This window comes from Nematolebias whitei, chromosome 4 (assembly GCF_014905685.2).
Source record: "Nematolebias whitei isolate Nwh7 chromosome 4, NemWhi1, whole genome shotgun sequence".
NCBI classification, from domain to species: Eukaryota; Metazoa; Chordata; class Actinopteri; order Cyprinodontiformes; family Rivulidae; genus Nematolebias; species Nematolebias whitei.
The window spans coordinates 7,567,577-7,593,611 of NC_056501.1; the positions used below are offsets into that span (position 1 = coordinate 7,567,577).

At 38.9% G+C, this 26,035-nt stretch overlaps 1 protein-coding gene across 1 annotated transcript in view; it reads left to right on the plus strand.

The window, feature by feature from the left end:
* The first annotated feature begins 11,669 nt into the window (after positions 1-11,669).
* The window catches only part of LOC119408638 (protocadherin Fat 2), a 28,720-nt gene continuing 14,354 nt past the window's right edge, over positions 11,670-26,035 (plus strand). The window contains exons 1-2 of the mRNA XM_037675481.1: positions 11,670-14,931; positions 20,291-20,602. Coding sequence (XP_037531409.1) covers positions 11,694-14,931; positions 20,291-20,602 — 3,550 coding nt within the window. The 5' untranslated portion in view covers positions 11,670-11,693. The remainder of the gene's footprint in view (positions 14,932-20,290; positions 20,603-26,035) is intronic.

Sequence of the window (26,035 nt, forward strand, 5' to 3'; positions counted from 1 at the left end):
GCAGGAAACTTCAGGAGTATGGGATTTTGGCTCTAAGTGATGCTGACTTGTCTGGTCCTTGTCCAGTCGGTGTAAGGCCTTTGTTTGCATCGATGGAAGGGAGTCAGACTTGTGTCTGATTCGTGGTCCTGTTCTTTTTCACATATTATTGTCATAACGTCTATATTTCTATGTGCAGAAAGGCGTGAAGTGTTGGCTGTTTTTGAAAGAACATCTCTACTCCATCTTGGTAAACCTTTTACTGGTATCTGTTGTTTTTTTGTTTTGTTTTATCCAACACTAACAAAATTGAGGCAAACATAGCATAAAGGTTTAATGAACAAATTAACTTTTGGAGACAACCATAATTGACATTATTAAATACAAACATGGTTTTAGCTCGGTCTATTTTATATATATTGAGCTAAAATCCAATGTGATGCTTGCTGAGAGTCATCCCCAACACATATTCTGAGCGCTGTCAGATTGCAAGACATTTTCGTTAAAGCTTTGACTTTTCAAGGCGGTGAGTGACACTGTATGCATTCTTTCAACTAAGGCTTCCTTAATTTTTATACAAATATTAGCATATAGCAACGGGGGCGCTTTTGCTTTTCATCAATCATATTTACACTGTTATATTATACAATGATGGCACATAAGAATCTACTGAGAGGATCTGTGTGTGATTTGTGACTCTGGTGTCATCTGTCCTGCCCTCCTCAGTGTCTCTCCTTCATGTGATCAGCTCCTGCCTCTGTCACCTGTTGTCCTTCCCCAGGTGTTTGTCTCCTCGTTAGTGTCTCCATATATTCTGTGTTTCCTTGTTGTTCCCTTGTCTGTGATTTGTCCAGTAGCCATCATGTCTGTTTTCCCCCGTGGCTTCTTATTATGCTCTGTAGGTGAATTCTGGCTGTGACATCAGTCCTTTTTTGCTTATTTTAATAAAAAGTAGTTCTCAGAGTCCTGCTTGCATTTGGGTTCAAACGACGCGCAGATCATGATATGCAAGCTGTTTAAATAAGAGTAAAATAATTTAAAAAAGGCAAAGTGTTGATGAGTTTGCACACAGAGTAATTCACTGAAAAGATGCTGTTTTGCAGATCGCTAAAGCTGATTTTTTTTTAATTTATGAAAATGCACCTCAGTGCTTCAGTTTGTTTTTCTGTTTGAGATTCTTTTAAAACGCCCACATCCCAAACAGCACCTTGATGTGATTACAGAGATATTAAATGGCAGCCAAATCCTCCATTTCTTTTTTCCTTTGAAGGATGGGGGTGTAATGACTTGACAAAAAACAGGAACATGGATGATGGGATGAATGCATGCACAAGTGAAGCAGGAAGGAAAATAACTTTCTGTTAAAGAAAACCATGAGATCCTTTCATCCACTTTTAAAACTTCTCGGTATCTTACTGTATAATACAGACTTTTGTATACTTTGAAGATAATAATACCTGTATGTGTAAAAAAAAAAAAAAAAAAAAACGTCACTGCAACTCTCCATAAAAAAAATAAAACGTCATTGTTCACAGACAGACAGATGTTGCTGTCATCTAACAGGAAATGATGACTATTCTGTGAGTGTATGAAATGTTTGGTCTGCCTGCAAGCTCACACTTACAAATATGTTTATTTAGTTAGTTAGTTCACTAGTTTACACACATTGTTCACTTTTATTTAAAAAAGTTTTCAGTGTGTTGTTTCAAAATGAACATTATGGTTAAGTGAAAAATAAATCTATATTAATTAATTCAACCATGAATAATTATTTCTACATTTTTGTACATCAAATGTAAAAATAGACAAACATATACTGTATTTTCCAGACTATAAGTCCCACGTTTTTCATAGTTTGGCCAGTCCTGTGACTTATAGTTTGAAACGACTTATTTACATTTTATTTTCCCTATTCCTGACACAATTTTTGACTGACACATTAAATACTGACATGAACCAAAGAGTAAACATTATCATTTGCAGCCGCGGGGGCCCTCTAGACTTTTGACATCGATGTTGTTCCTCAATCGCTAACCCTCCCTGCCCAAACATTCCCTTAGAGACAACTGAAAAACCTTAACAAGTAAAATGTTCCAAAAAGAAAATCCTATTCTGCAGATTACAAACTGCAGGTAGTAAAATATGCAGCATTCTTGTTAGCTCGTTAGCTTGTTGAATCGCTATATGTTAATTAAGCCTGTTCAGGATCCCAGGTATGTTCTATGTGTTATTAGTTATTTCAGATTAAATGTCTGTTCTTTAGTGACATACACTTCTAAATAAATGTAACTTATACTCTGAAGCGACTTATAAATGTTTTTCTCCTCTTCATGAGGCATTTGTTTGACTGATGCGACCCATACTCCAGAGCGACTTGTAGTCCGGAAAATACGGTACGTAGATAAATCACAAAAAAGGCTTAAATCATGTAATCTGGACAGATTATTTTTGGGAGAAACATTTTGTCTTTCAACCGAAAGACTTCATTAGTTTTAGGGCTGCCAAGCAACTATGTCTTATAAATAGCACCTCATTGATGTGTTTCAAGCCAGCCCTCTGTGGAATTCACAGAAAATGTCTTTACACGTGCAAAAAGGATCATCCATCCAAAAATTAAAAAAAATTCTGAACCATTTTGGCCAGGAGTCCTCAGGCTGTTTCTGTGAATAGCAAGTTGCCATCAGGCCTAAAACTTTCAATTACTGTATGTATGATAATCAATTGTTTTGGATGGATGGGCCCTCTGTGCACGTGGAAAGTCAGTTTCAGGGAATTCCACAAAGGGCTGGCTTGAACCACATCAATAAGGTGCTATTTATAGGACAGATCTGGGTTAGCAGGCCTCAGACTGTGGACGTCGTTCAACTGAAAGACGAAACGTTTCTCCCAAAAGGAAGCTGTCCAGACGACATGATTTAACACTTTTTTAGTGACAGTTTTATCTTTTTCTTGATAGAAATCTACTCTGAAGCTGTTGGACTCCATCCATCCATCCATTATCTTTACCTGCTTATTCCATTTTGGGTCACGGGGGTCGCTGGTGCCCATGTCCAGCAATCACTGTGCGAGGGGCGGGGTACACCCTGGACGGGTCTCCAGTCCATCACAGGGCCACATAGAGACAAATGAGACAAACAAACATTCACTCTCTCACTCACACCTAGGGACAATTTAGAGTTACCAATCAGCCTAACATGCATGTTTTAGGACTGTAGGAGGAAAGCGGAGTACCCGGAGAAAACCCACGCATGCACGGAGAGAACATGCAAACTCCACCCAGAAAGGCCCTGGACCGGGGTTTGAACCAAGGACCTGCTCGCTGAGAGGCAGCAGCTCTACCAGTTGCGCCACTGTGCTGCCCGCTGTTGAACTCATAAATCCCTAATCAGGATTATCACTGAGGGGACAAAAAAAAAAATTATTGTAACGCCACTTTGATTGTTATGTGCTGCTGATCTCATGCTGCTGATCTCATGCTGCTGATTAGTTTCATGCTGCTGTATTCATCCGTACTCATCTACTCACACAGACTCATGTTTGCGCTGCTGTTGTTGGGCGTATTGTTTATGCATTACTAGTGTTTTGCGCATTTCTTAGTTTATATCTTAGATCCTTATTACTGTTTATTTTACAATTTAAATTGTTGCTGTTGTTGGATGCAACTGGGACCCTGTGTACACAAGTTTCATTCTACCTTATGTACCTCATGTGAAGCGAATGATAATAAAGTATCTTGAACCTTGAAAACCGTTTTACTGGTATGATTTTAAGCTGCTTCGGACGCAATGGTGTGTATTTTAATCAGAATGTAAAGTGTAGCCAGGGTTTGACGTCTAATCACGCTGAAGGTTTTTCAACATAATTGTTGACTGATTCCCTTGAATAGCTTATTTTACTGTGCAGGAACTCCTGCAAACACACATTCGTCAGATGTTAGAAAACCTTCTTTTTCACCTCCGTGACCTGACGTTTCCTTTTTAGCACCTTTTTGTTCGTAACGTTATTATAAACCTGTCAGGAGTGTGTACGTATTTAATTTTCCTTTACACAGCTGTAAAAGTGAACTTGCAAGCCTAAACTTGAGGAAAAAAGATAAAAAAGCAAGACTGGAGTTTAATAATTCTTCACTCTGGGGCCCCCACCAAATCTGAGCGCGGGAATATTACCGTCATCAAAACAAGTCTTCATATGAGCCTCGCACACACAAAGCTGTTATTGTGAAAAGCAAAACATATACTTCTAGACGCACAGAGAGAAACAATCTAACAAGAATAATCTTTTTTTTTTAAATCATGGCATACTGTTTAGAAGCAGAAGCACTCACAAAGGAAAAAGTTGCACACATAAATCGACAAGCAAATGATTTTGCTGATGACAGAGAGCAATTCTAAAAACCAATTTCAAGTTTCAATATATGTATTGGTAAAAAAAATAATAAAACACAAAATGTCATATAGGAGGAGTGAAGGCAAAGTTATTGTGGCGCAGGATGAGTTGACGGCACTAACGTGCTTGGCAGTGTATGTTTTGAAATGCATTTTAAAGCAGCAACAGACATTTATCATCCACCATCTTTAATAATCAAACTACATAATTGATTTTGTGTGACCACTATGATTTGGATGGAAAGTATATATTTCTGCAGAAATCCTGATAATAAAATGATAAAGCTGACTCTGTTCATCAGTCAGATTTGTCGGGACAAGAACAGCCGGGAGCCGAACGACTTCAGAGAGCTCGTCTAAGTTGTGTGTAAAACTGTGTGAGTTTGATGCAGATTTCAACACAGCAGAAAGTTCAGATGTATGACAGTGCTGCTGACAGACAAGGGTTGATGAAGGGGGGAGAAAAGCTGCAGAAACTGTTCCCTGTCTGCGCTGGGAGCCATAGGGGTGATGTCGAAATGCAACCCAACAAGCTGAAGCCGAGCATGTGGCTGCAGGTTGATCCTGGGAACACACAGCAGGAGGGATTGTGTGTGTGTGTGTGTGTGTGCTGACCTCGCAATAGTAGCCTGAAGATTCGGGCCTAAAGCGCTGTATGTTTGGAGGAAAACTTTCTTTTAGGTTCAGTTGAACCTTCTGACTGCAGAGTCACTGCGATGCCTGTCAGACTGCAGCTGAGTCATGGAACGATTGGTTGGACGGCATAGAAACTAATCTTTTTCACTTGAAGAGGAAAAAAATCCATTTTTTTCCATCGCACTTTGAGTTCATTGAAAGTTCTGATTGTAATTTTTAGTATAAACTACGTGTAATCGGGCTGCAACACAAAGGTGCGCCTCTGTTTATCTTTGGATGCAATTTGAGATGAGAAAAGTTATTTGCAAGTGATGACAGCAAACAAGACTGACTTGTGAGGTTCATTACATGTCTAATACAAAGCACATTAGATTCAAATAGAATCCATTATATTTGGGTGTTTTGAGCCAGGCAGTAATCCATCCTTATATTCCTCCTAAATCACTCTCCTCTGGTTGGTCATTAAAGGATTTACCGTTATTTCAGCATTAGTTCAGTAAACATTTGCTTTGGTTCTTTGACACATTACGTTGCCAAAGAGCAGTAAAAGCATCTTCATGTAGGTTAAATTATTAAAAGTTTTATCCATTTGTGATTTATTAACTTAAAAATATCGATTTAAATAATTTAATATGTTATATGTAGAAAACTTGGTAAAAACCTTGAGCTTGCAGCGCATAATGTAACTCATTGTGCATTTTATAGCATGTTTTTTGGTCAATATAGTGCTGTAGAAAGTTCAAGGTGCCTTAATGTCATTTGCATCACATGTGGTTCATGAGGTGAAACTACACTGTACACAGGATCCTAGTTACATCCAACACTAGAAAAATATAAAGTGTAAAAAGAAACCATAAATAAGGATCTAAGACACGTATAAACTAAGATATACGCTGAACAAATGTCTAATGGTACGCTAAAAGATCTAAGATACACGCTAGTCACCAATAGTGCAAAACAATACACCGAACAACAGAAGAGCGAACATGAGTCTTTTTGGGTGGATGAGTATGAATGAATGAATACAACAGTATGAAAGAATCCGATCAGCATCATGGATAATCAGCAGCACATATCGGCACTCAAAGTTGCATTACAGTGATTTTTTTTTTTTAGTGATTATCCCGATTAGGGACTTATAAGTCTTGCAGCTTCAAGGTAGAAGCTTTTCCTCAGTCTAGTGGTTCTACACTTAATGCTCCCCAACCTCCTGCCTCAGATGAGCGAGGCAAAAAGTTTGTGCTGGGTGAGTGGGGTCCTTCGTGATGCAGGTGGCCCTCTTCTTACATCTGGAGGTGTAGATGTCTGTGATGGTGGGGAGGCTGACTCCAACAGACTTCTGTGCAGCCTTCACCACTCTCTGCAAAAAAGCTCACCCTGAGAAGCTCACCATGTTTCTTTTTTTTATGTTTCTGCAAATGTGGTGCATTGTGTAATTTACTGCTGGCTCTACCACTGTCACTGATCCCATACGTCTTCTCTGTCAGATTTGACAGTTGAAATCTGAGTTGTTGAAACATATAAAAACCTATACAAATCCAACTGTTAAAAAGACCTTCAGGTCTCTCTTGTGAGTCCTCGAGGCTCAATGGGATTAACCTGTCTAAATAAAGGTTGAATGGGAAAAAAACAAACTACAATGCAGCTTTAGGCGTGATACCCAGTCAGTTTCACTCCAATTAAGAGCTCCATTCATGTGACTAGAGTGACCCATATATGAGTCAAACTAACAGACCCTAACAAATCTCTATTGTGAGGAGTGAGAGGGCAATCTGCATGTGGATTTAGTTACAGAACACCACAACTTATAACTCAAACTCCACACTCTCCAGTCTTTGAATTGAGAAAACTCCTCGGATGAGAAGTGAAACGTCTTCAGTTCCAAAATAAAGTCCACTTGTTTTGTTTTTAACCTTTTTTGGATTTATCATGCCCTTGGATGACTGATGATCTTCCCCAGTTAACATGTTTAATTATACCAAAGTTCATGCTCAATAATCCAGGTATAAAATTCACAATATACAGTCAGGTCATTTGGACGTTTAATTTTTGTGCTGAGACGTTTCGTTCAACGTTTTGACCCACTTTGATATGACTGTCGACGACAGAGGGGGCGGGCCCCGCGGGGGAGGGCAGGCCCCAGAGGCCATCTTAGCACCAACATAACTGTTTTTTTCCACTCTGGAACATACTGTTGGCGGAGAATCAGTTTTGTGTTGTGGTTCTACAGACTGAATAAGTCCACTGGATGATGGACAGAATGTCTCGGCACAAAAAAGAAACCGTCCAGATGACCTGACTGAACATTGTTGGATTTTTAATTACAAATTCTCACCAGGATTGTCCAACCTATGTCACGCACATATAGAAACTACCATACTAAAACTTATAACTCCTCTCAAAAAGTACTTCTAAAATGAAATTGCTGCAACTTTGCATCTCTGCCCTCTTTGTAAAGCTGAAAGAATTGTGAGTTTAAAACAAACCTCAGCTTAGCAGATAGTCTCAACCAAATGTTGCATGTATGCACAGCCAACACTGCTGTCTTTTATACTATAATTAGAGTCTCCAATGCTGCTCATTGTATTTGCTACATTCTGCCCTTTTTTAATCATCATTCCATGCTGAGAGAAAAGAAAAGCATTCATTTATAAAACATAACCAAAATTTCACAGCAGTAACTCAATGGAAAAAGTAAGTTTCTCTGCGTTGTGAAATGATCCCTTAAGCACATCCAAGAATTTAATCCCTAGATTTCAAATTACATGGATTTGCTGTGTGTGTACAGAGATAAGAATATTAAATGTTTCTGAAGTCAAAATCCTTCTTCAACCTGTAATTAGTACATCAGAGATTTCTTCATACATCATCATGACAATCCTGTTAATCCATATTCTCGAGAAGGACTTTAGCATGACATTTGATACAAAAGTATGAATTTGAAAAGTATGCTGCTTGCGCAGTTAACAAAAAACCATTAACATCTTTCACATTTTTCCTAAAAAAAGAACATTGTCTTACACGTAAAATGTCCCACCCTCGGCGAGTTTACAAAATCCTTTGAATGTGTGTTGAAATCCATCTAGCACCCTGACTGATGTAATCTGAACACCTGACACCAATTGAATGGAGATAAAATCCAACATACCTGTCTCCCTCCATTGAAACTTCCACCAGCGCCAGTCTACCTGGAGACACAAACCTGCACACTCAAAATGTCATGTATAAGAACTGTTATCTAAGCCAACATTAATCCTCTGATAAAGTATGACACAGGTATTTATAAACATCCTTTGTCCTCCTCTTTCACGTTTTTCCACACATTGATGGTCTGATGGTCTAACAATGGTGCCAAACGTTTGAGAAAATATTATTGTTATTATTATTATAATAGCTGGAATTCTAGATGTTTTCCTGGAGCCTTGTATCCTAAACTTCAGCACCCTATACATATTACAGTCATTTTGCACAGTTTGTAAACATGAGGACAAAAATGTTTGTAGAGCAATCGACGCAAGTGGAAGAGTTTCAATACGAAGAAACCATCCAGAGGACCTGACTTAACTCTGTTGGATTATTTTACCTGGATTATTTAACATGAACTTTAATGTTTTGAACCACTTTGACCATGGCTGCCTTAAAGAAGTTGACAGGGGAGAGGGCGGGCTCCAGAAACCATCTGATCACCTTCAAACTGGTTGGCTAACTGTGTGAGTGTTCTACTTATGGGACTGAGTTTGTTGTGGCCCCTTGGACTGATGAAGTCTTATGGATGAAAGACGAAATATTTAAACACAACAAAACTGTCCAGAGGACCTGACGTAACTTTGTTGGATTTTTTTCACCTGGATAAATAAGCATGAACTTTAATGGTTATAGAGTTAGAGAGTAAGACAGGTCATGATGGGTCAGCTGAATGGTAAGAATAAGTCCAAGCCATCAGCATATGCAGTTCCAGTCATCAAATAACCAGCAGCTAGCTGAAAGCGGGATTGCAGAAGTTGTGGGGAGTCAAAGCATCACCAGTCTCAGTGGTCATTGGAGCATTTGGTGCTGTGATCCCTAAACTAGAAGAATGGCTCCAACAGATTCCAGGACCACACTCGGAGACCTCTGTCCAGAAGAGTGCAGTTCTAAGAACAGCTACAGTACTGAACAGAACCCTCATACCCCCAGGACTCTGGTGAAGGACCCGAGTTTAAAGTGAAATGGAACCACCCAAGTGGAAGATAGAGTGAGCTACAAGGTTTTACTTTTAATATACCAATTTTCCAGCTTTTTTTTTTTTTCTGAAAGGAATTTGAGGATACACATTTCAGTCTGGGTCCAAGGTTTCAAGATCTGCACCTATTCAGGTCTCTCTTGTAAATGAGTCCTCGAGGCTCAATGGGATTTACCTGTATAAATAAAGGTTGATATTATATCAAACATAATATATATTTGTTTAGTGAGTGTGTGATACAGTGAGTCAGTGGTTATAGACCTGTTGCAGGTTCAAATCTTAGCTCCTCTCTAAGTGGGTACACCCGAGCTTTGTGTGTCCTGAGTATTCTGGATTGCCTCCTACAGACCAGACAAATTAAAAACATGCATTCTAGGTTAAGTGGTAACTAAATTGATTTAGGTGTGGGTGATAACGTAAGTGCTTTTTTTTTTGGTCTCCTTTGATCCTATATGGTTCTTTGATAGATTGTAGTCTATCCAGAGCGTACCCTACCACTCACCCAGTGACTGCTATAGACTCTAGCTCCCCCTTGACCCTGCATGGATAAGTGAGTAAAAGAAAGAAAATGGATTTTCATTCTCTTATCCTCATCCTTCAGGTTTGAAATTAAAGAAGCCACAAATTAAAACAGTGCTAGAAAAGGTCACTTCTGAAAGAATTATGGCCAAATGCACATTTTTTGCAGTCTCATTACTGACTGTTAAAAAAAAAAAAAATCAAACCTAAACTTTTCATCATGTTAACGTTATAATATCTGTATGTTTGATTGAGACAAGTAGTCAGTGTCATGTCTAATTTTAGAGCTGATGATTTTAAGGATGTCTGATTGACATTAGGGGGAAAAAATACTTTTGTGCTGCACAGTGATGCAGTTGGATAATATTGTCATCGCATAGCAATAAAGTGGCAGCTGCCTTTATGTTTGCATGATTTTCACATGCATGTTTTCTTTCTGAATATTTAGGCTGCACCCTATAATCTAAAAACATGCAAGGCTTGGTTTATTAGTAATTGTAAATTAACCTTGTATGTGTAAACATTCATTATTGTCTGTCCTTTATGTCTCTGTGTGACGTAAAGTAAAGAAAAGTGCTATGCGTTGTCATCATTGTATACTCCCATACAATGGCGAAATTACCGTAGTTCTCTGCATTTATCCCGTCACACATGAGATACACCCAGGTGGAGCAGTGTGCAGCAATGTGAGTGCCCGGGAAGCAATTAGGGATTAGATGTCTTGCTCAAGGACATTATATATACATATATATATATATATATATATATATATATATATATATACTTTTTTTGTGTATGTGTGTGTGCAAACTTATAGTCACAAAGAAAAACTAAGCAAAACTTGGGAATGCTAAATCTTCATTTCGCTCAAAGTACTAGTTCTGATGGTTTTGATAACATCAGTTTTGTAATTGTAGGAACAACTACAAAATGCAACGGATATGGGTTATGATATAGATAAGGTTCAGTGGTATAATGCTGTAAAATTGGTGTCTCACTTTAGGGTATTAAAATAATTGAAAGTGAAACTAAACCCAAAACTGTGGAACTGCAGCAGCATAGCATCCATTCTTGTTGTAGTCGTCGTCGTCCATCCATTTTTTTTTTTTTTACTCGCTTCTTCCTTTTCGGTTCGTGGGGGTCACTGGGGCCTATGTCCAGCTATCACTATGCAAAACGCAGAGTACTCCCTGGACAGGTCTCCAGTCCATCACAATGTTGTTGTTGTTGTTAGTATAAACTTGGATTGTCTGTTTTTAGAATAACATAGTGCAAACGGCCATTTAAATATGTATTCATGCAAAAATCATTAAAGCACAGATTTAATGCCAGGCCACGGCTTTGTAAGATGGTGCTAATGCAGTAGTTTGGTGACTCGGATCAGGAGTTACGAATGCAGTCAGTGCACGTGATAACCGTTTGCTTTCAGATCAGAGCTGAGCCACCTGCTGTCATCTGCATATCAAGTCATCAGTGTTCAAATCCCTACCTATACCTCTGCCAAAGCAAAAGCTTAGAAGTAATAAGTTTGAAGACTGTTTGTTACTAGTGTTCACTCCACAAAGAAATAATTATGAGGAAAGGATCTGGCTTCCACCTGTCTGAAATGGCTTCAAGGTAATTTGCTGGTTCTGAAACAGTGTGCAGTTTTACTTGTTTTATTATTTTTTAAGGGACAAGTTGGGACAAGTCAGATTCAGTCCTCCCTCAGGTGCTGTGTGATTGTGTACTGTGTATACACAATAGTGTGGGTATTAGTTGTGAGTACAGGTGTATTATTTGTTCTTGTGCAGATGTACAAGTTGATACAGATATCAGTTAAAACCTCCATTGTTTTCCCTTAAAGGCTTCTTTTGTTCCTGATTTACAGCATACCACATTGCATTAATGTATCTTCTGTTTTTTTTGTTTTTTTATCTTACAGGTTGGATGTTGGCCTGGAGGTAATAAAGATGGCAGCTTCAAAATCAACGCAACTTACTTTGCTGATATTTCTTCTCCAACTGGCAAGCTGTCAAAGGACAATAGGAAAAGAGAAAGATGGCTCTTCATTAAGCTTCACACACTATCTCTACAATGTCACCATCAATGAAAACTCTGCCCCACGAATGTACGTTGAGTCACTCGTTAAGATGGGCATTCATCTCACAGACCCACTGTGGGACGTCAAATATAACATCGTTTCCGGTGATGAGGAGGAGTTTTTCCAAGCAGAAGCACTATCAGTTGGGGATTTCTGCTTTCTCAGGATTAAAACTCGCAGTAGTAACTCAGCTTTTCTCAACAGGGAGGTCAGAGATAGTTACACTCTCACTGTGGAGGCAACTGAAAGCACTTTTGATATCCAGGCAAAAACCAAGGTGTTTGTCCATGTGCTTGACACTAATGACCTAAAGCCCCTGTTCTACCCTGCATCGTACAACGTGGACCTCAGAGAGGACACTCCGCTGAAGTCAACTGTGGTCAGAGTCAGTGCCACAGATGCAGACATTGGGAACAATGCTGAGTTTTATTACTCCTTCACCAGCAGAGTTCATCCTTTTGCGGTGGACCCTTTCACTGGTACAGTCAGCCTTGTCAAAAAGCTCAATCATACTCGGATGCAGAAATACGACCTTACTGTTTTAGCCGAGGACAGGATGAAAAAAATATCAGGCATTCAGAAATTTGGTAATTCTGCCCATGTCACAGTAAACATTCAAAATGCATTCAAGGGAACTCCAGTTATCACACCTCCTCTAGAACCTGTTGTATCTGCAGATGGAAATGTAGATATCAATGTCCATGTGGAAGCAGGTGTTACGCCTGTGGAATCTCTTAATATTGTTGCTGGGGATCCCTTCAAATGTTTTGAGGTAGTTCCTTTTGGTGTACAAGGCACTGATTTCCAAGTGATATCTACAAAGAGGATTGTGTGGTCTCAAAGTCCTTTTGGTCTCAACCTGTCCCTTCAAGCTAAAGATGGGAGTTTGCCAAATTTACTCTCTCCAGTTACACAAATCCACATTCCGGCCAATCATTACACCCCTTTAGGATTTTTGGAGGACACTTACATTATCACCCTAAGTGAGTTTTCACCTCCTAAAACTCATGTTGTTAAAGTATCTGTCACATCCTTTCAAAATAATGTTACGTTTAGCATCAAAAGTAATCCAGACAGTTCAAATTTCAAGATTAATCCAAAATCCGGGACTATTGTAACGTTAAAGAAATTTGACTACGAGAGAAAAAATCGATTTGAATTTGATGTGATAGCCAATCATGGAGAAGCAGAGACACATATTGTGGTCAAAATAGAAGATGAAAACGACAACAGCCCGCAGTTCAAACAGACGTCCTATCAGGAAACAGTAGCTGAAAACAGCCCTGTTGGCACCAGTGTTCTTAAAGTTACAGCTTCAGATGTTGATAAAGGTAAAAATGGCCTTGTGACATATTCTATTGCAAACTCAGACCATTTACCTTTCACAATAGATCCATTTACAGGCATTATCTCAACCTCTGAACATTTAGATTATGAGTTAATGGAGCGGCGATATCACCTGAGAGTTTGGGCCTCAGACAGCGGCAGCCCCTTTAGCCAGGTCAGCGAATGCCCCGTGACCATAACTCTTATCAATTTGAATGACAACATTCCTCTATTTGAGAGAGTAGACTGCAACATCACTGTCCCACAAGATTTACCTGTGGGGTACACAATTGCTGAGCTGTCAGCTATTGACATAGATGAGTTGCAGCAGTTGCGGTACGTTATCGAATCAGGAAACGAGCTCCAGATTTTTGTCATCAATGCTGTTACTGGGGCTATCACTCTTAAACAGCCAGTTCCTGCACATGAGGGCTCATTTACTTTGAGAGTTGTAGCCAATGATGGCAAACATCACTCTGAAGCTTCACTTGTCAGGATAACTGTTACAAACAAAGGTGACGATGCAACAACCCGCTGCTTTGAAACAGGCATTTTTAAACAGCTGACTGATAAACTGATAGAGTCAATAAAGCCCATTTTAATTAATCAGGAGGAAGAGTTGTTCTCAGATATCCACATCACTAACAGACATTCCCCAAAATTTGTTACGAGCATTCCCAGTTCTATTGATGTTGCTGAGAACCATCCACTAAATTCCACCATTCTTCAGCTAAAGGCCACAGACAATGACTCTGGGTTTAATGGTAAACTGGTGTTTGCCATATCAAGTGGGAATGAAGATGGCTGTTTTTCTATTGACACTTTTTCTGGGGAACTTTATTTAGTTTGCACTTTGGACAGAGAGAGGAAAGATGTGTACATTCTGAACATCACAGTTTATGACTTGGGGCTGCCACAAGCATCTGCATGGAAGTTTATAGATGTTAATGTCGTTGATGTCAACGACAACCCTCCTGTGTTTGATCAGTCTAGGTATGTCATCCGTGTGCCTGAAAACACAGAGGAAGACACCGTCATCTTTACAGCTCGAGCGGTAGATATAGACACAGGCATGAATGGAAATGTGCACTATTCTCTGTTGACATCTGATGACATGTTCAGCATCGATGAGCTGACTGGGGAGGTGATTGTGACAGGTCATCTGGATCGAGAAAACTTTGCCCGGCAGGACCTCTGGATCAAAGCAACGGACCAGGCCAAGCACGACCCTCAGTTGTTCTCCATTGTCCATCTGCTGGTGATTTTGCAAGACATAAATGACAACCCACCTAAATTTGAACCTAAAGTGTACCACATAAAAGTCCCAGAAGATGTTCCTTTGGGAACTCTGCTTGTCTGGGTGGAGAGCATAGACTTAGACTTGGGTAGTGGAGGCCTTGTCACATACAACCTTAAGAACACAGAGGGTGGGATCTTTCATCTGGATTCCTCCACTGGAGCTTTGACCCTTGAGCGAGAGCTGGACTTTGAGAGACGACCAGCTTACAACCTCACCGTTAGAGCTGTAGACCATGGCCTTCCCCGCTCTCTCTCATCATCCTGCTTTGTGGAGATTGAGGTTTTGGATGTCAACGAGAACCTACACAGACCAGTTTTTACAGAGTTTGTGTATGAGGCTGGAGTGATGGAGGATGCAGCTGTGGGAACGTCCATTGTGACACTCACAGCTTCAGACAAGGACCTGGGCAGAGATGGAGTTGTCAGATACCACATCAGTGATGGCTCTGGTCTTGGAGTGTTCTCCATTGATGAAGAAACAGGTAAAATGTTGTTTTTTTTTCTCATATTTTTAGTGAATAGTAAAAAAAAAATTGTATATTCAAACTAAATTATTATAATATCAAATGCATCCAGGTTAGTTTCAGCCTGCAAAACTGCAAAATGTAATAATTGTTTTTGAAAAAAAAAAAAAATGTTCGACCAGATTTAGAAGTCTCTTCATTGACAAGAAAAGTATCCAAACATTAAGCAACTTTATTGATTTAGTCTTAAAATAATATAAAATATACCTTCACGTTTATTTATTATTTACTTCATTAATAATAGTATGCAAATTATCATATCCTAGTGATATAACTGTTAAACAAAGCAAGCCAATTTGATCTTGTATGTCTTGTTAAAATTATGTTTTTTTAAGAACTGTCAGTCTCAGTATTAGTTATAGAAGATTCCATAGTTTTCACATTTATCATCAGTGCTTGCTCACATAAAGTTATGTTTCAACAGTCATAAATCCATGAATGTCTTGTTCCAGTTGCTAATTTCTCATCAGCCATAAGAAATACTAAACGGCTGAAGTCTAAACCTAATATCTTAAAAGGAATAAATATGTTTTAGGAGACCTAAGTCTATTACTTGACTGAATCTTTCAAAAATTTAAATGACCCTAATAGGTTTTAGCAAATACTAACGTCATCTTCGAGCCATACAGTAGCAACAAATTACTTGCCCAGCTCATTAATTACAAAGTCTCGAATCCCATCTGAGATATCATTAATACTTAATGATCTGCCAGTTCCTTGTTTGAATCTTTGCATCCTGATCTGGCAGATACTGACTTAGCATGCGCAAACTCATTCTGAACTTCATGGGCGGTGATCTAACGTGTAACCTGGTCTTTTGAGTTTGTGTCTGCATTCAAGGTTCAGAATGCTCTAAAGAGGGTTGACACATGTAAACAGCAGAGCCTGATACAGTTGAACCATTTTTTCTTACTGAGCCTATAATCTGAGTCTCAACACCAATAAAATACCTAAAGTCTGGAAAATCGGCTAATGTTCTCTTTTTTGTAGGGGGGCGTTGAATTATCTAAACAACTACAGACCAATTTTGAAATTATGCATCTTAATTAAACTGTTTGAAAAGCTTGTCTGTAATCAATTAAATGACTGAATAACATTTGATCAACATTTCAGTCAGATTTTAGAAAACAGCACAGTACTGTTGCAACACAAAACGTTTGAAATGATCTTATAAAGGCTCTGGAGTGTAAAAAATATTGTGGTGCTTTTTATTGATTTACTCAAAGCGTTTCACATGGTTGATCACGATCTACTGATAAATATCCTATCTTGGTTTATCAAAACTGGTTTGCAAATTCTCTGACCAACAGAACATAAAGTGTTCAGGGTGGCGCAATCCACTTCTTAACTTCATAGATTTTGTCCAAGGGGTGCCCCAAGGTTCAGTTTTGGGTCCACTTTTATTTTCAATTCATATCAATGATCCGTGTAACTTTGTTAGATGTTTCCTATATTTTTTTAATGTAGATGGCACCAATATTTATTGCTGCTCATCCTCACTTTTTCAAGCTTTTAAGTTTTTTACAGGACACTTTTAATGTTAGTCGGTCTTGCCTGCTAAAATTTTAACTGGTTTCAGTCGAAGACGAAACCAAGCTCATGGTGTTTTCTAGCAAAAGAAAGCAACCAGGAAACATCCCACCAATTATAACCCCACAGGGAAAACACAACTAGTCTCAAGTTACAAATACTTGGGAAATTTTCATGATTGTGAGCTCCCATTTAAAGCTTCCATTGCTAATCTGCCTACTAAACTCAAGCTGAAGCTGGGTTTTTATTTTATAAATAAAATTATTTTTTTTGTTTTTTCATGGAGAGTAAGGAACACCTTAGTAGCTGCTACATGTGTGCTGTTTCTGGACTGTGGTGATGTGCATGAGTAACCCATCCAAATATCTGCAGGACTCGGGCTCTGCCACAGTTTGTGCTCTGAGGTTCATCACTGGTTACAGTCACCTCACTCATCACTGTGAGCTGTATACTAAATCTGGCTGGTCTCTTGCTACACACAGGTGTACACACAATGGATAACTGTAATCTACAAGGCCCTTTAGTCACATCTTATTTAGGCACCTTTCTTCAAAGGACTAACCGTCGCTATGCCTTACATTCCGACAAAATTGTCCTTTTGTCCGTTCATGTCACAGCTGAATTAGGGAAAAAGAGTGTTCAGCTTTGTTGCACCCTCGGCATGAAACTCCCCTCAGACCAATCTGAAACTGCCAGGACTGATATCTTTTAGAGCCTTCAGTTCAGTGCTAAATGATAGTCTTACTAAGACCTTTGAACAACGCTTTTATCTCAACTCAACTTTATTTTGGTAAATTAAAATTATTGCAAAAAAGGAAAACAATATAAAATGGTAAATCAATCAATTACCAAAAAAGGAATAGACTTAAGCCAAGGCTAATACTTCCTTACCCTACTCATAGACTCAGCAGTCTACATATCTACTGTCCATATACATACATACATAAGTATACATACAGACATTTACCGTATATTTAAATATGCATGTATATAATACATACGCATCTGTTTACTCATTCTCTGTATTTTAACCACTGCCTGGTTTTTATTGTTGTTGTCTGTGTTTATTGTGTTTTCTTAACCATTGTGATTTAGTCACTTTTAACATCATTAATATGCATTGCTTTACACTTTCAAAACCAAATCTGTTTAAGTGGATATAACACTGTTTTATCTCTTATCTTCACTTGTTTTATTGTTTTATGACATGCGTTGCTGACCTCTTGGCCAGGTCACCTTTGGAAAAGAGATCTTGATCTCAATGTGATTTTTTCTGGTTAAAGATGACAGTGATCAGAATGTCCTGGATCCCCAACATCTGACAAAAATCTTGTCAGTCTGTGAAAGATGGCATTATTTCTATCTCCTATTCATTACGCAAGCATGGCGGCTCGGCGGTTGGTGGCACACTGCGCCAACCTCTTGGACTGACGGAAGGACAGATGGATTTAACAGCTGCTGAGTCAGTTGTGTTCAGCTTGTAAATATACAATTATATCTGCATAAATATCTACTTTCAATTTACTCATCTTCATAGAAAAAGAGATACATACAGTAGTTAGTAGGTGTGCACCGAAGGCAATTTTCTGTCCGATCACCGATTTCTACAAAGTCTGACCTGCCGATTCCGATTTTGTTTTATAAGTGACACTGTCAGGTGTTATATAGTTACAATGCACCTTCAATTTTCCAGTATTATTTTATTGAAAAACATACCCTTGAAAAATATCCTAGAAACAATATGAACTTGTTTTAACTGGCCATGAGGTAGTGCTCTGAAATATAAATGAAGTTCAGACAATTGTTGTTAAAACAAACAAAAAAAAGGGTAAAATCGGTTTCTCGTGCAAGTATCGGCTGATTTCCGATTTCCCAAAACTAAGGAAATTGGGGCTGATTTATCGATGCACCCCTAATAGATAGAGTTAATATATTTCAAGATGATCATGAAATTACTTAAAAATATGACGGTGAAATGTTTATTCACAAAACTTTTTAAAGTAAACTGCTTTTTCAATGAAAAACGAAGAAGCTCTACACAAGATTGATTTTGTTTCCTCCCTCTCTGATCAGTCAATGCAGTTATTTTAAAAAAAATGCGTATCGTGATGATTAACAGTTAATCTTGCTCACAAACATGATACACATGACTCATTGAGAAGTCAACAAGTAGAAGCCACACTTCAGTTTCAGGTGAGAATTTATGTGGAAGTTTACCTGCCCGTGGAGCTCCAGGTCGCTGCTTGTCTTGACACAGATCATGTGATCTGATTAAATTCCCAGAAGAGTTTCTAAATGGAGCTTTCACTGAGGATGTTTTTGTGGCAGCTCTTTCAGGGGTGAAATATGGACACATTTATCAGTATTAGTTCACCACAGAGTCAAAGGTCAAAATCATGCATAAACTACTGTAATATTGAAATTTAAAATGAGTTACGCATTTTTTATGTTATTTTGCACAGTAAATATTTATTCTTGAACTTTAACAGACTCAGAGGACTTTAAGGTATTTTTCCAGCACGATATTTCCTCATGTCTGTCGTTACAAGAGGAGACACTTTCATGGTTTCTCTTGGGTGGGGGTTGAGTTATTTTTCCATATTGTTTGTGGAGGATCCCCACGACCCCGCAACATACTGTCCTGCATTCCATTACCCTGCTGCTGCACTTAAAGCTCAGATAAAATCTGAGCAAATAGAGTTCTCTGTCATGGTGGAACCGTGCTGAAATATAGCCTCTTCTTTGCGCTACTGATTTTTGAATTCTCCCTCAGGGGGATTAAACCTAAACTGCTTTTAAAGACAAGTGTGAGCTGAAAAGTTGTTTTTCTTTCTTTACAACTCTTCTTTCGTCTCTGCCAGATTTGTCCTCCTCGTTGCTGAGCAGGGACTTGTTAGATTTCTTGTTCAATAGTTTGAGTCCAACTGGTATTTTTTTTATTTATTTTTTCATTCAACCTTTATTTATACAGGTTAGTCTCATTGAGTGACGACGATTCATTTTCAAAAGAGACCTGTTTTAGACAAACCACAGACAAGGTACACAACAACAACAAACAGCAGTAAAATGTATATAAAATGAAAGTAAATAAAAGTAGTGATATAAAACAAAATAAAATCAAGATTCATTATGAAACGAGGTAAAGTACTAAAAACAGGAACACGTCTGCATTGATTATTGCATTGAACTTAACAATTGTTTAAAATCCCTTAGAGGTCAAAGTCGACAGCTTCAGATCTAATAGAAAATGCATAGCTAGACAAAAGTGGTTTTAATTTGCATTATAGTTATCAACATTATATATTAAAGTAAGAAACTGAAGAACTGCATATTATCTGCAACCTTGCACGCCAAACTTCTCTCTTTGGTCAAAGAGATCCACAAGAAATGGAGGCCCCGTGAATAATTTTGACCTAAGGGCAGCAGGAGAGTTAAACAAAGGTCTTGAGCAGTTTGTCAGAGTAATCAGACTATGGATTTAGGGATGACTCATGGCTACTGCCACATACAATTTTTCTTCATTGTCTGTAAAATTGACCAAGTTGTAGCCAGTATTGTGTTAGAGTCAAACAGCTTTGTCAGCCATCTTGAATCAGTTTGGCTCCTAAAGCTAATGAATTGGAGATGTATGTACTTACTGACAGTTTCATTAAAATCTATCATGTGGTTTATGAAATATTTTACTAATAAACAAATGTACAAACAAAATACATGTGAAAACAGGCAATTGGGTGATATTTATTTATTGTATCTCGTGTAAAATGTGTATTTTTTTCATGTTTGTCAGGTGTTATTCGTACAGCAAAAACGCTGGACCGAGAGATGGTACCGCACTACTGGCTTTCTGTCTACGCCACCGATTTGGGGACTGAGCCTCTGATCTCTTGGACTCATGTCTTCCTGGAGGTCCTGGATGTGAATGACAACGCTCCGGAGCTTTCCCAGCTGGTGTATTTTGCATCAGTCCAAGAGAACGTGGATAAAGTAAACTCTGTCATCCAAGTGTTTGCCTCAGACGTGGACACGTCCTCTGAGGGGAAGCTTTCCTTCCAGATGCAGGAATCTCAAAGGACGTTATTCAACGTGGATCCAAAAACAGGTAAAAACACATTTTACAACTACATTGTTTAAATAATTAATTGTTCTTTCTAAAACAGTTACACAGAAACATGGGGTACCTGCTTGCACAACAGCATTCTTTGTTTCGCTGAGAGGATGTTTTGACATTAATGATTATGCCAACTGGATTGTTACAGTTTGCAGCCAAGACCTTACATCTTTGAGAGTAAATCAACCTTACAAACTGGCAACCTAATATTAACTCAAAACAAGAGACACACAAAAATGTCCATGGACCAAAATATGTTGATTTTAAGGATTTAGTGTATGGTAAATGGACTGTACTTATATAGCACCTTTCTATCTAATCAAGATACTCAAAGCTCTTTACAACACAATCTGTGCCCTCACTTACCTCCACACATGCATTCCTACAGCACTCTACTAGAGCTCTAAAAGACTAATCAGTGCTTGAGATCACATTCATACACCAATGGGACATACGTCATAGGCAATGCAAGGTTCCCAACTCTCTCTGAGAACGACTGCTCTAACCACTCAGCCACAGCTGCCCATGTTTAGCTCCATTACACGGTGGATGCATTATTTACAAATTTGCATCTGTAATATGGAGACTAGATTCATATCAGACCTAAACAAACACAATCAAAACCAAAAGTTAAATCAGATGGCAGCTTTTTAAAGCACACATAAAAATTTGTGTCGTGGATGAAGCTGTTCAGTTTGGGCTGAGAAAACATGCTTCTGTTAGCTTTTCTTTGACCAGAGAAAAAAAAAAACCTCTGGGATTTGTGTGCTTGTGTTTTTCGACTCTTTAATTTTTTTTTTTTAGAAAGATGTACGTGTTTTATTAACGATATCTTTAGGCCAGCTGGTGTAGACTGGAGACATCAAAGCCAAATGCAGGGAACTTATTAACAGTTTTAATACTTGTTTATTGGCCAATAAGACTAATCTGTAATCCTCTTACAAAACGTGATGCTAATGTACGTAATCTGCTCAGACAATTACAAACAAAAAACAGAAAGTTTGTTTATGCCAAAACATTTTGCTGTTACATATTGTTATAAGAAAAAAAATAAAATAAAAAACAGCTCGCCCAATTTTTCCACGTAGGTGGTTCCACTACTTTACATACTTGGGTTTTCTACCAGATGTCTGGAAGCGTGAGGGTTATTTGCTTTATCTTAGGGTGCACTCACACCAGCCCAGTTTAGTCCACTTCAATCGAACTCTAGTCTATTCACCTAGAAAGTTCGGTTCATTTGGGGAGGTGCGAATGTGCAATTGAACTCTGATATGGGCCAAAGGAGCGAACTCTGCTCCGCCTAAAAACCTAGGTCTCGGTTCAGTTGAAGCGAACTCTAATGCGGTTCGAATGCATTTTGAATGCAAGCGGACCGGAGACCGCTCCAAAAGCAGGAAGTGGACTACAGCGCAGGGCATTACAACCAAAACAAACACGCATTTCTCTTACCTCATACGGCGCCGTCTCAGCTGCCTTGTGTGAAAAACAACATTCTCCATGGTCTTCTGTCTCATCTTCCACTCATGCTGAGTCCATTGTTGAAAAATGACAAAACAGAAATCCTAAAACTGCTAAAATTTGATGCCACTTCAGTTTTTGTGTTTATTTCCAGAAGAAGAAGAAAAAGTGTCTTCTTCAGAGTTTTTTTTTTTTGGTTTGTTTTTTTGTTTCCTTCAGTAGTTCTTGGTGCAACGTTACCACAGGTGAGAGGGGGGACCAGGTTGGCTCAATTGACTCAGTGCAATGTGAATGCAAACCGCACCAGCTGAAAATGTAAACAAATGTTCTGTATTTTGGTCCCCAATCAAACAGAGTCTACCAGACTATCAGGTGTGAAAACACCCAAGAACTGTGCTCTGCTGAAGACAAATCTCTGAGGTTCTCCTTGGGACCAGTTGGAGCTACTCTTCCAGCTTAGGGTTCACAGCACAGAGTGCTCTGACTACTGGCACAGCTGATACCTTGACTTTTTTTCTATTTCTTCTTTGAGCCCTTGGTATTTATCAGGTTTCTTGTGCTCATCCTTCCTGGTGTTACAATTTTTTGGAATTGCTACATGTGCATCCCCACAGTCTTCTTCTTTAGTTTGTTGACCACCACAGTATCTGGTTATTTAGCCATCACCTGTTTGTCAGTCTAGATCTAGAAGTCCCACTGTCTCTTAGCCCTGCCACCACCATCTCCATCACCCTTGGTGGAGTCTTCCACTTTGTGTGATCTCCAGTCAGTTTTTAGCACAGATGTTGTTGTGTACTATTCCAGCCATTTGGTTATACATGTATGCTTTACACCTTGCTTGCTGACATGAAAATGAAAAATGTCACCAAGCTAGACACTAAAAATCTGAACCCCTTGCCAAAACTAAGACAAAGTACCCTCTGAAGATGTGTATCCAGCACTGCTAAATATCCCTACTGGTACCAACCAGTGGGACAGCTGTGGCTGAGTGATTAGAGCAGTGATCCATCAATGGGAGAGTTGCGGGGTCAATTCCACCAGTAATCACACGCTGAAGTGGCCTTGGGCAAAACACTGAACCCCTCATTGCCTCCGATGCATGTCCCATTCGTGTATGAATGTGATAAAGCACTGATTAATCTTAGTAGAGACATAGTAGAGTGCTGTATGAATGGGTAAATGAGGGCACCATTTGTGTCAAAAAGCACTTTGAGTATCTTGATACGACAGAAAGGTGCTATATAAGTACAGTTCATTTACCATCATAATGACCAATAAGCTAGTATGCACCACATGTAGTAGAAGCTGTTTTATGACTTACCATAATTGCATGGAGATTTATAATATTTCCTGTGTCATGAATGATTGAATCAGATTGGTGGGTGTGTCATCGGTCAGTTTCACATAATGTTTGAACATAAATGCTGGTGACATAATCTCTTTAGATTGATGTATGTTTTCATTAAAATCTCCTTTAGTGGTTGTAAGGCATCTAGATGAACAAGCTTTTATTTATTTTTTCAAGCAAACTGTTACAGTAGAATCCAGCTGAATTATATTTGCTGCTTTTTGATGCAGGGCTGCTGTATATAATGATTAGAGTTTAGATTATTAAAGGGAGAGATGCAGAAGAATTTCTCCCAGTACAAGTCTGAGCAGAGCAAATGGGTGTGCTTTGGAGAAAGCAGGGTGGAAAATTAAGTTATTCTGGAAAACCTCTGAGATGTTTATAAGAAAAGTCTAAATGTATGTCTTAAGGAAGAGTAAAAATCTTGACTAAAGTGCCTGAAAGCCCTTGTGTGTGTTCATTGATGACAGTTACAGCTAAATGACTGGCAGAGGACTTTGATGTTCAGGCACCATGAGCATAGCATTAGCTCTGAAACTACAAGCCTCTACAGGTCCTGTCCTTTTCCTATTATCTGCTGTGCTGTTTGTCCACACCCTAAGGCCAATGTACCTAAGGATTACAGAAAGAGAAGGCCAGTTGTGCTGAGAAAAAGACGTCACACAAAAAGACAGGCCAGGCCAGGCAGAATGTGTCGAAACAACCCCAGAGCGCTGTCTAAAAGGAAGCTTATTCTGTCTAAATGCAGCTGTGTTTGATATTTAGTTACTCATGCACATTAAGTGCAGGATGGAATGTGTTTGCTTAATAAAAGCAGTTATTGTCTGTCTGTGTATTTTGTGAATTTCCTCAGTTCGGGTCACGTATAGTGAGATCATTTAACTGTATGTGCCCTCGAGATGTGATGGTCTCTGATCCTAACTCATCATTAGCTTCCAAAAATAAAGCAACATCCACACGGAATGTTATGTTAACTGATTTTTCCTTGAACAGCACCGTTTCTAGAAATGTTTTCATCCACAGGGAAACTCAAAGGAAAACCCAAATACGGCAGTGGTTATGCACAAACTGTATATGGCATGATGCTGCCACAATAATACACCAGAAACAGGAAATGTAGGATTTGAAGGAGGCATTTTTAAATTATTCTCATTTCTAATGTTTTTTTTTTAAATGTATACCTGAAGCATATTGTTAATGTTTTGCTGCAACATTTGTTTTAGTAATGTTGACAGTTCAGTTGAGTGATAAAAACCTTATTGGCCTTAGATTATACTGTGTAATAATTGGGAATGTTGCTCTGTTCTATTCATCCATCCATTCATCCATCCATTATCTCTACCATCTTCTTCCTTTTTGGGTCATGGGGATCACTGGTGCCTATGTCCAGTCATCCCTGTGTGAGAGGCAACAGGTCTCCAGTCCATCACAGGGACACATAGAGACAAACAACCATTCACTCTTGCTCACACCTAGGGACAATTTAGAGTTATCAATCAGCCTATCGTGCATGTTTTTGGTCTGTGGGAGGGAACCAGAGTACCTGGGAAAAACCCACACATGCACAGGGAGAGCATGCAAACTCTACGCAGACAGGTCCCTGGCTGGGATTTGAACCGGGGCGCCCTGCTCTGCCCCTGTTCTATTCAAGGCAATGTTATTGTTCATCAGCCTTGTCTTCTCATTGAAGTAATACATTATACAAAAGTTTTGCTGTAGTTGGGAAAATTCAATTCAATTCAGATTATTTATATATAATCAGATTATCAGATTATTCATCCTCTTTTACCTTCAACAAAGATGGTTGCTCTTACCCTCCCTCCTGCTTTTTTGCTCTCTTATCCTGTCAACTTCGGAACCTCTACACATCTTATGAATAGAAAATGATTGTGGATTTGGTCAGCTGGTCCCTCAACGCAATTGATAAAATTTGTCTACCAGACAACAGGGTGCTGGAGAGTCCTCATGCACTGAACAGACCCTTGCAGCTCGGTATGTCACTGATTTCTGGAGCGAATGGAAGATAGTGTGCCTATCTGTGCTGTTCCTGGAGGATGTATAAGATGCGTACATTATTGGATATATGATACAGGGTTTCTGCTTTTTGGAATCGGTGGATACCTTGGATATCAACAAATTAGGAAGACATCGACAGCAGTTTCATTCATGGTAAAGCTGCCAGCCTTATGTGAAGCATTAATCTGTGCCTTGAGCTCTCAAACTCATCTACTTACCAAGCTCAACCACAAGCTGGACGTGATTTTTGAGAATCATACGCCACTTGTGGCTCCTGGAACTCGCCAGTATGAAGGTTTCAATCTTGGAGAATATTATGTTGAGCACGGTTTTTCTGACTTTGACCTCCCCTCTGGCCTTGGACAGGCCAACTTATCTCAAATTGTTCCTGAAGGATACATGAACTAGAAGCTCCTCCACCCCAGTCCATCACAGGGACACATCATTGGCTGAATAAAAGTAAAATATGTTCACTTCTTTTGAAAACGGTGTCTGTTGGCTTCAGGAAGATATGGTTGCATTGTTTTATTTCAACCGTCATTCTACTTGAGTCAGTTTAGTTTCACTCTAAAAGAGATTCTACCAGATAAAAAAAAAAAAGA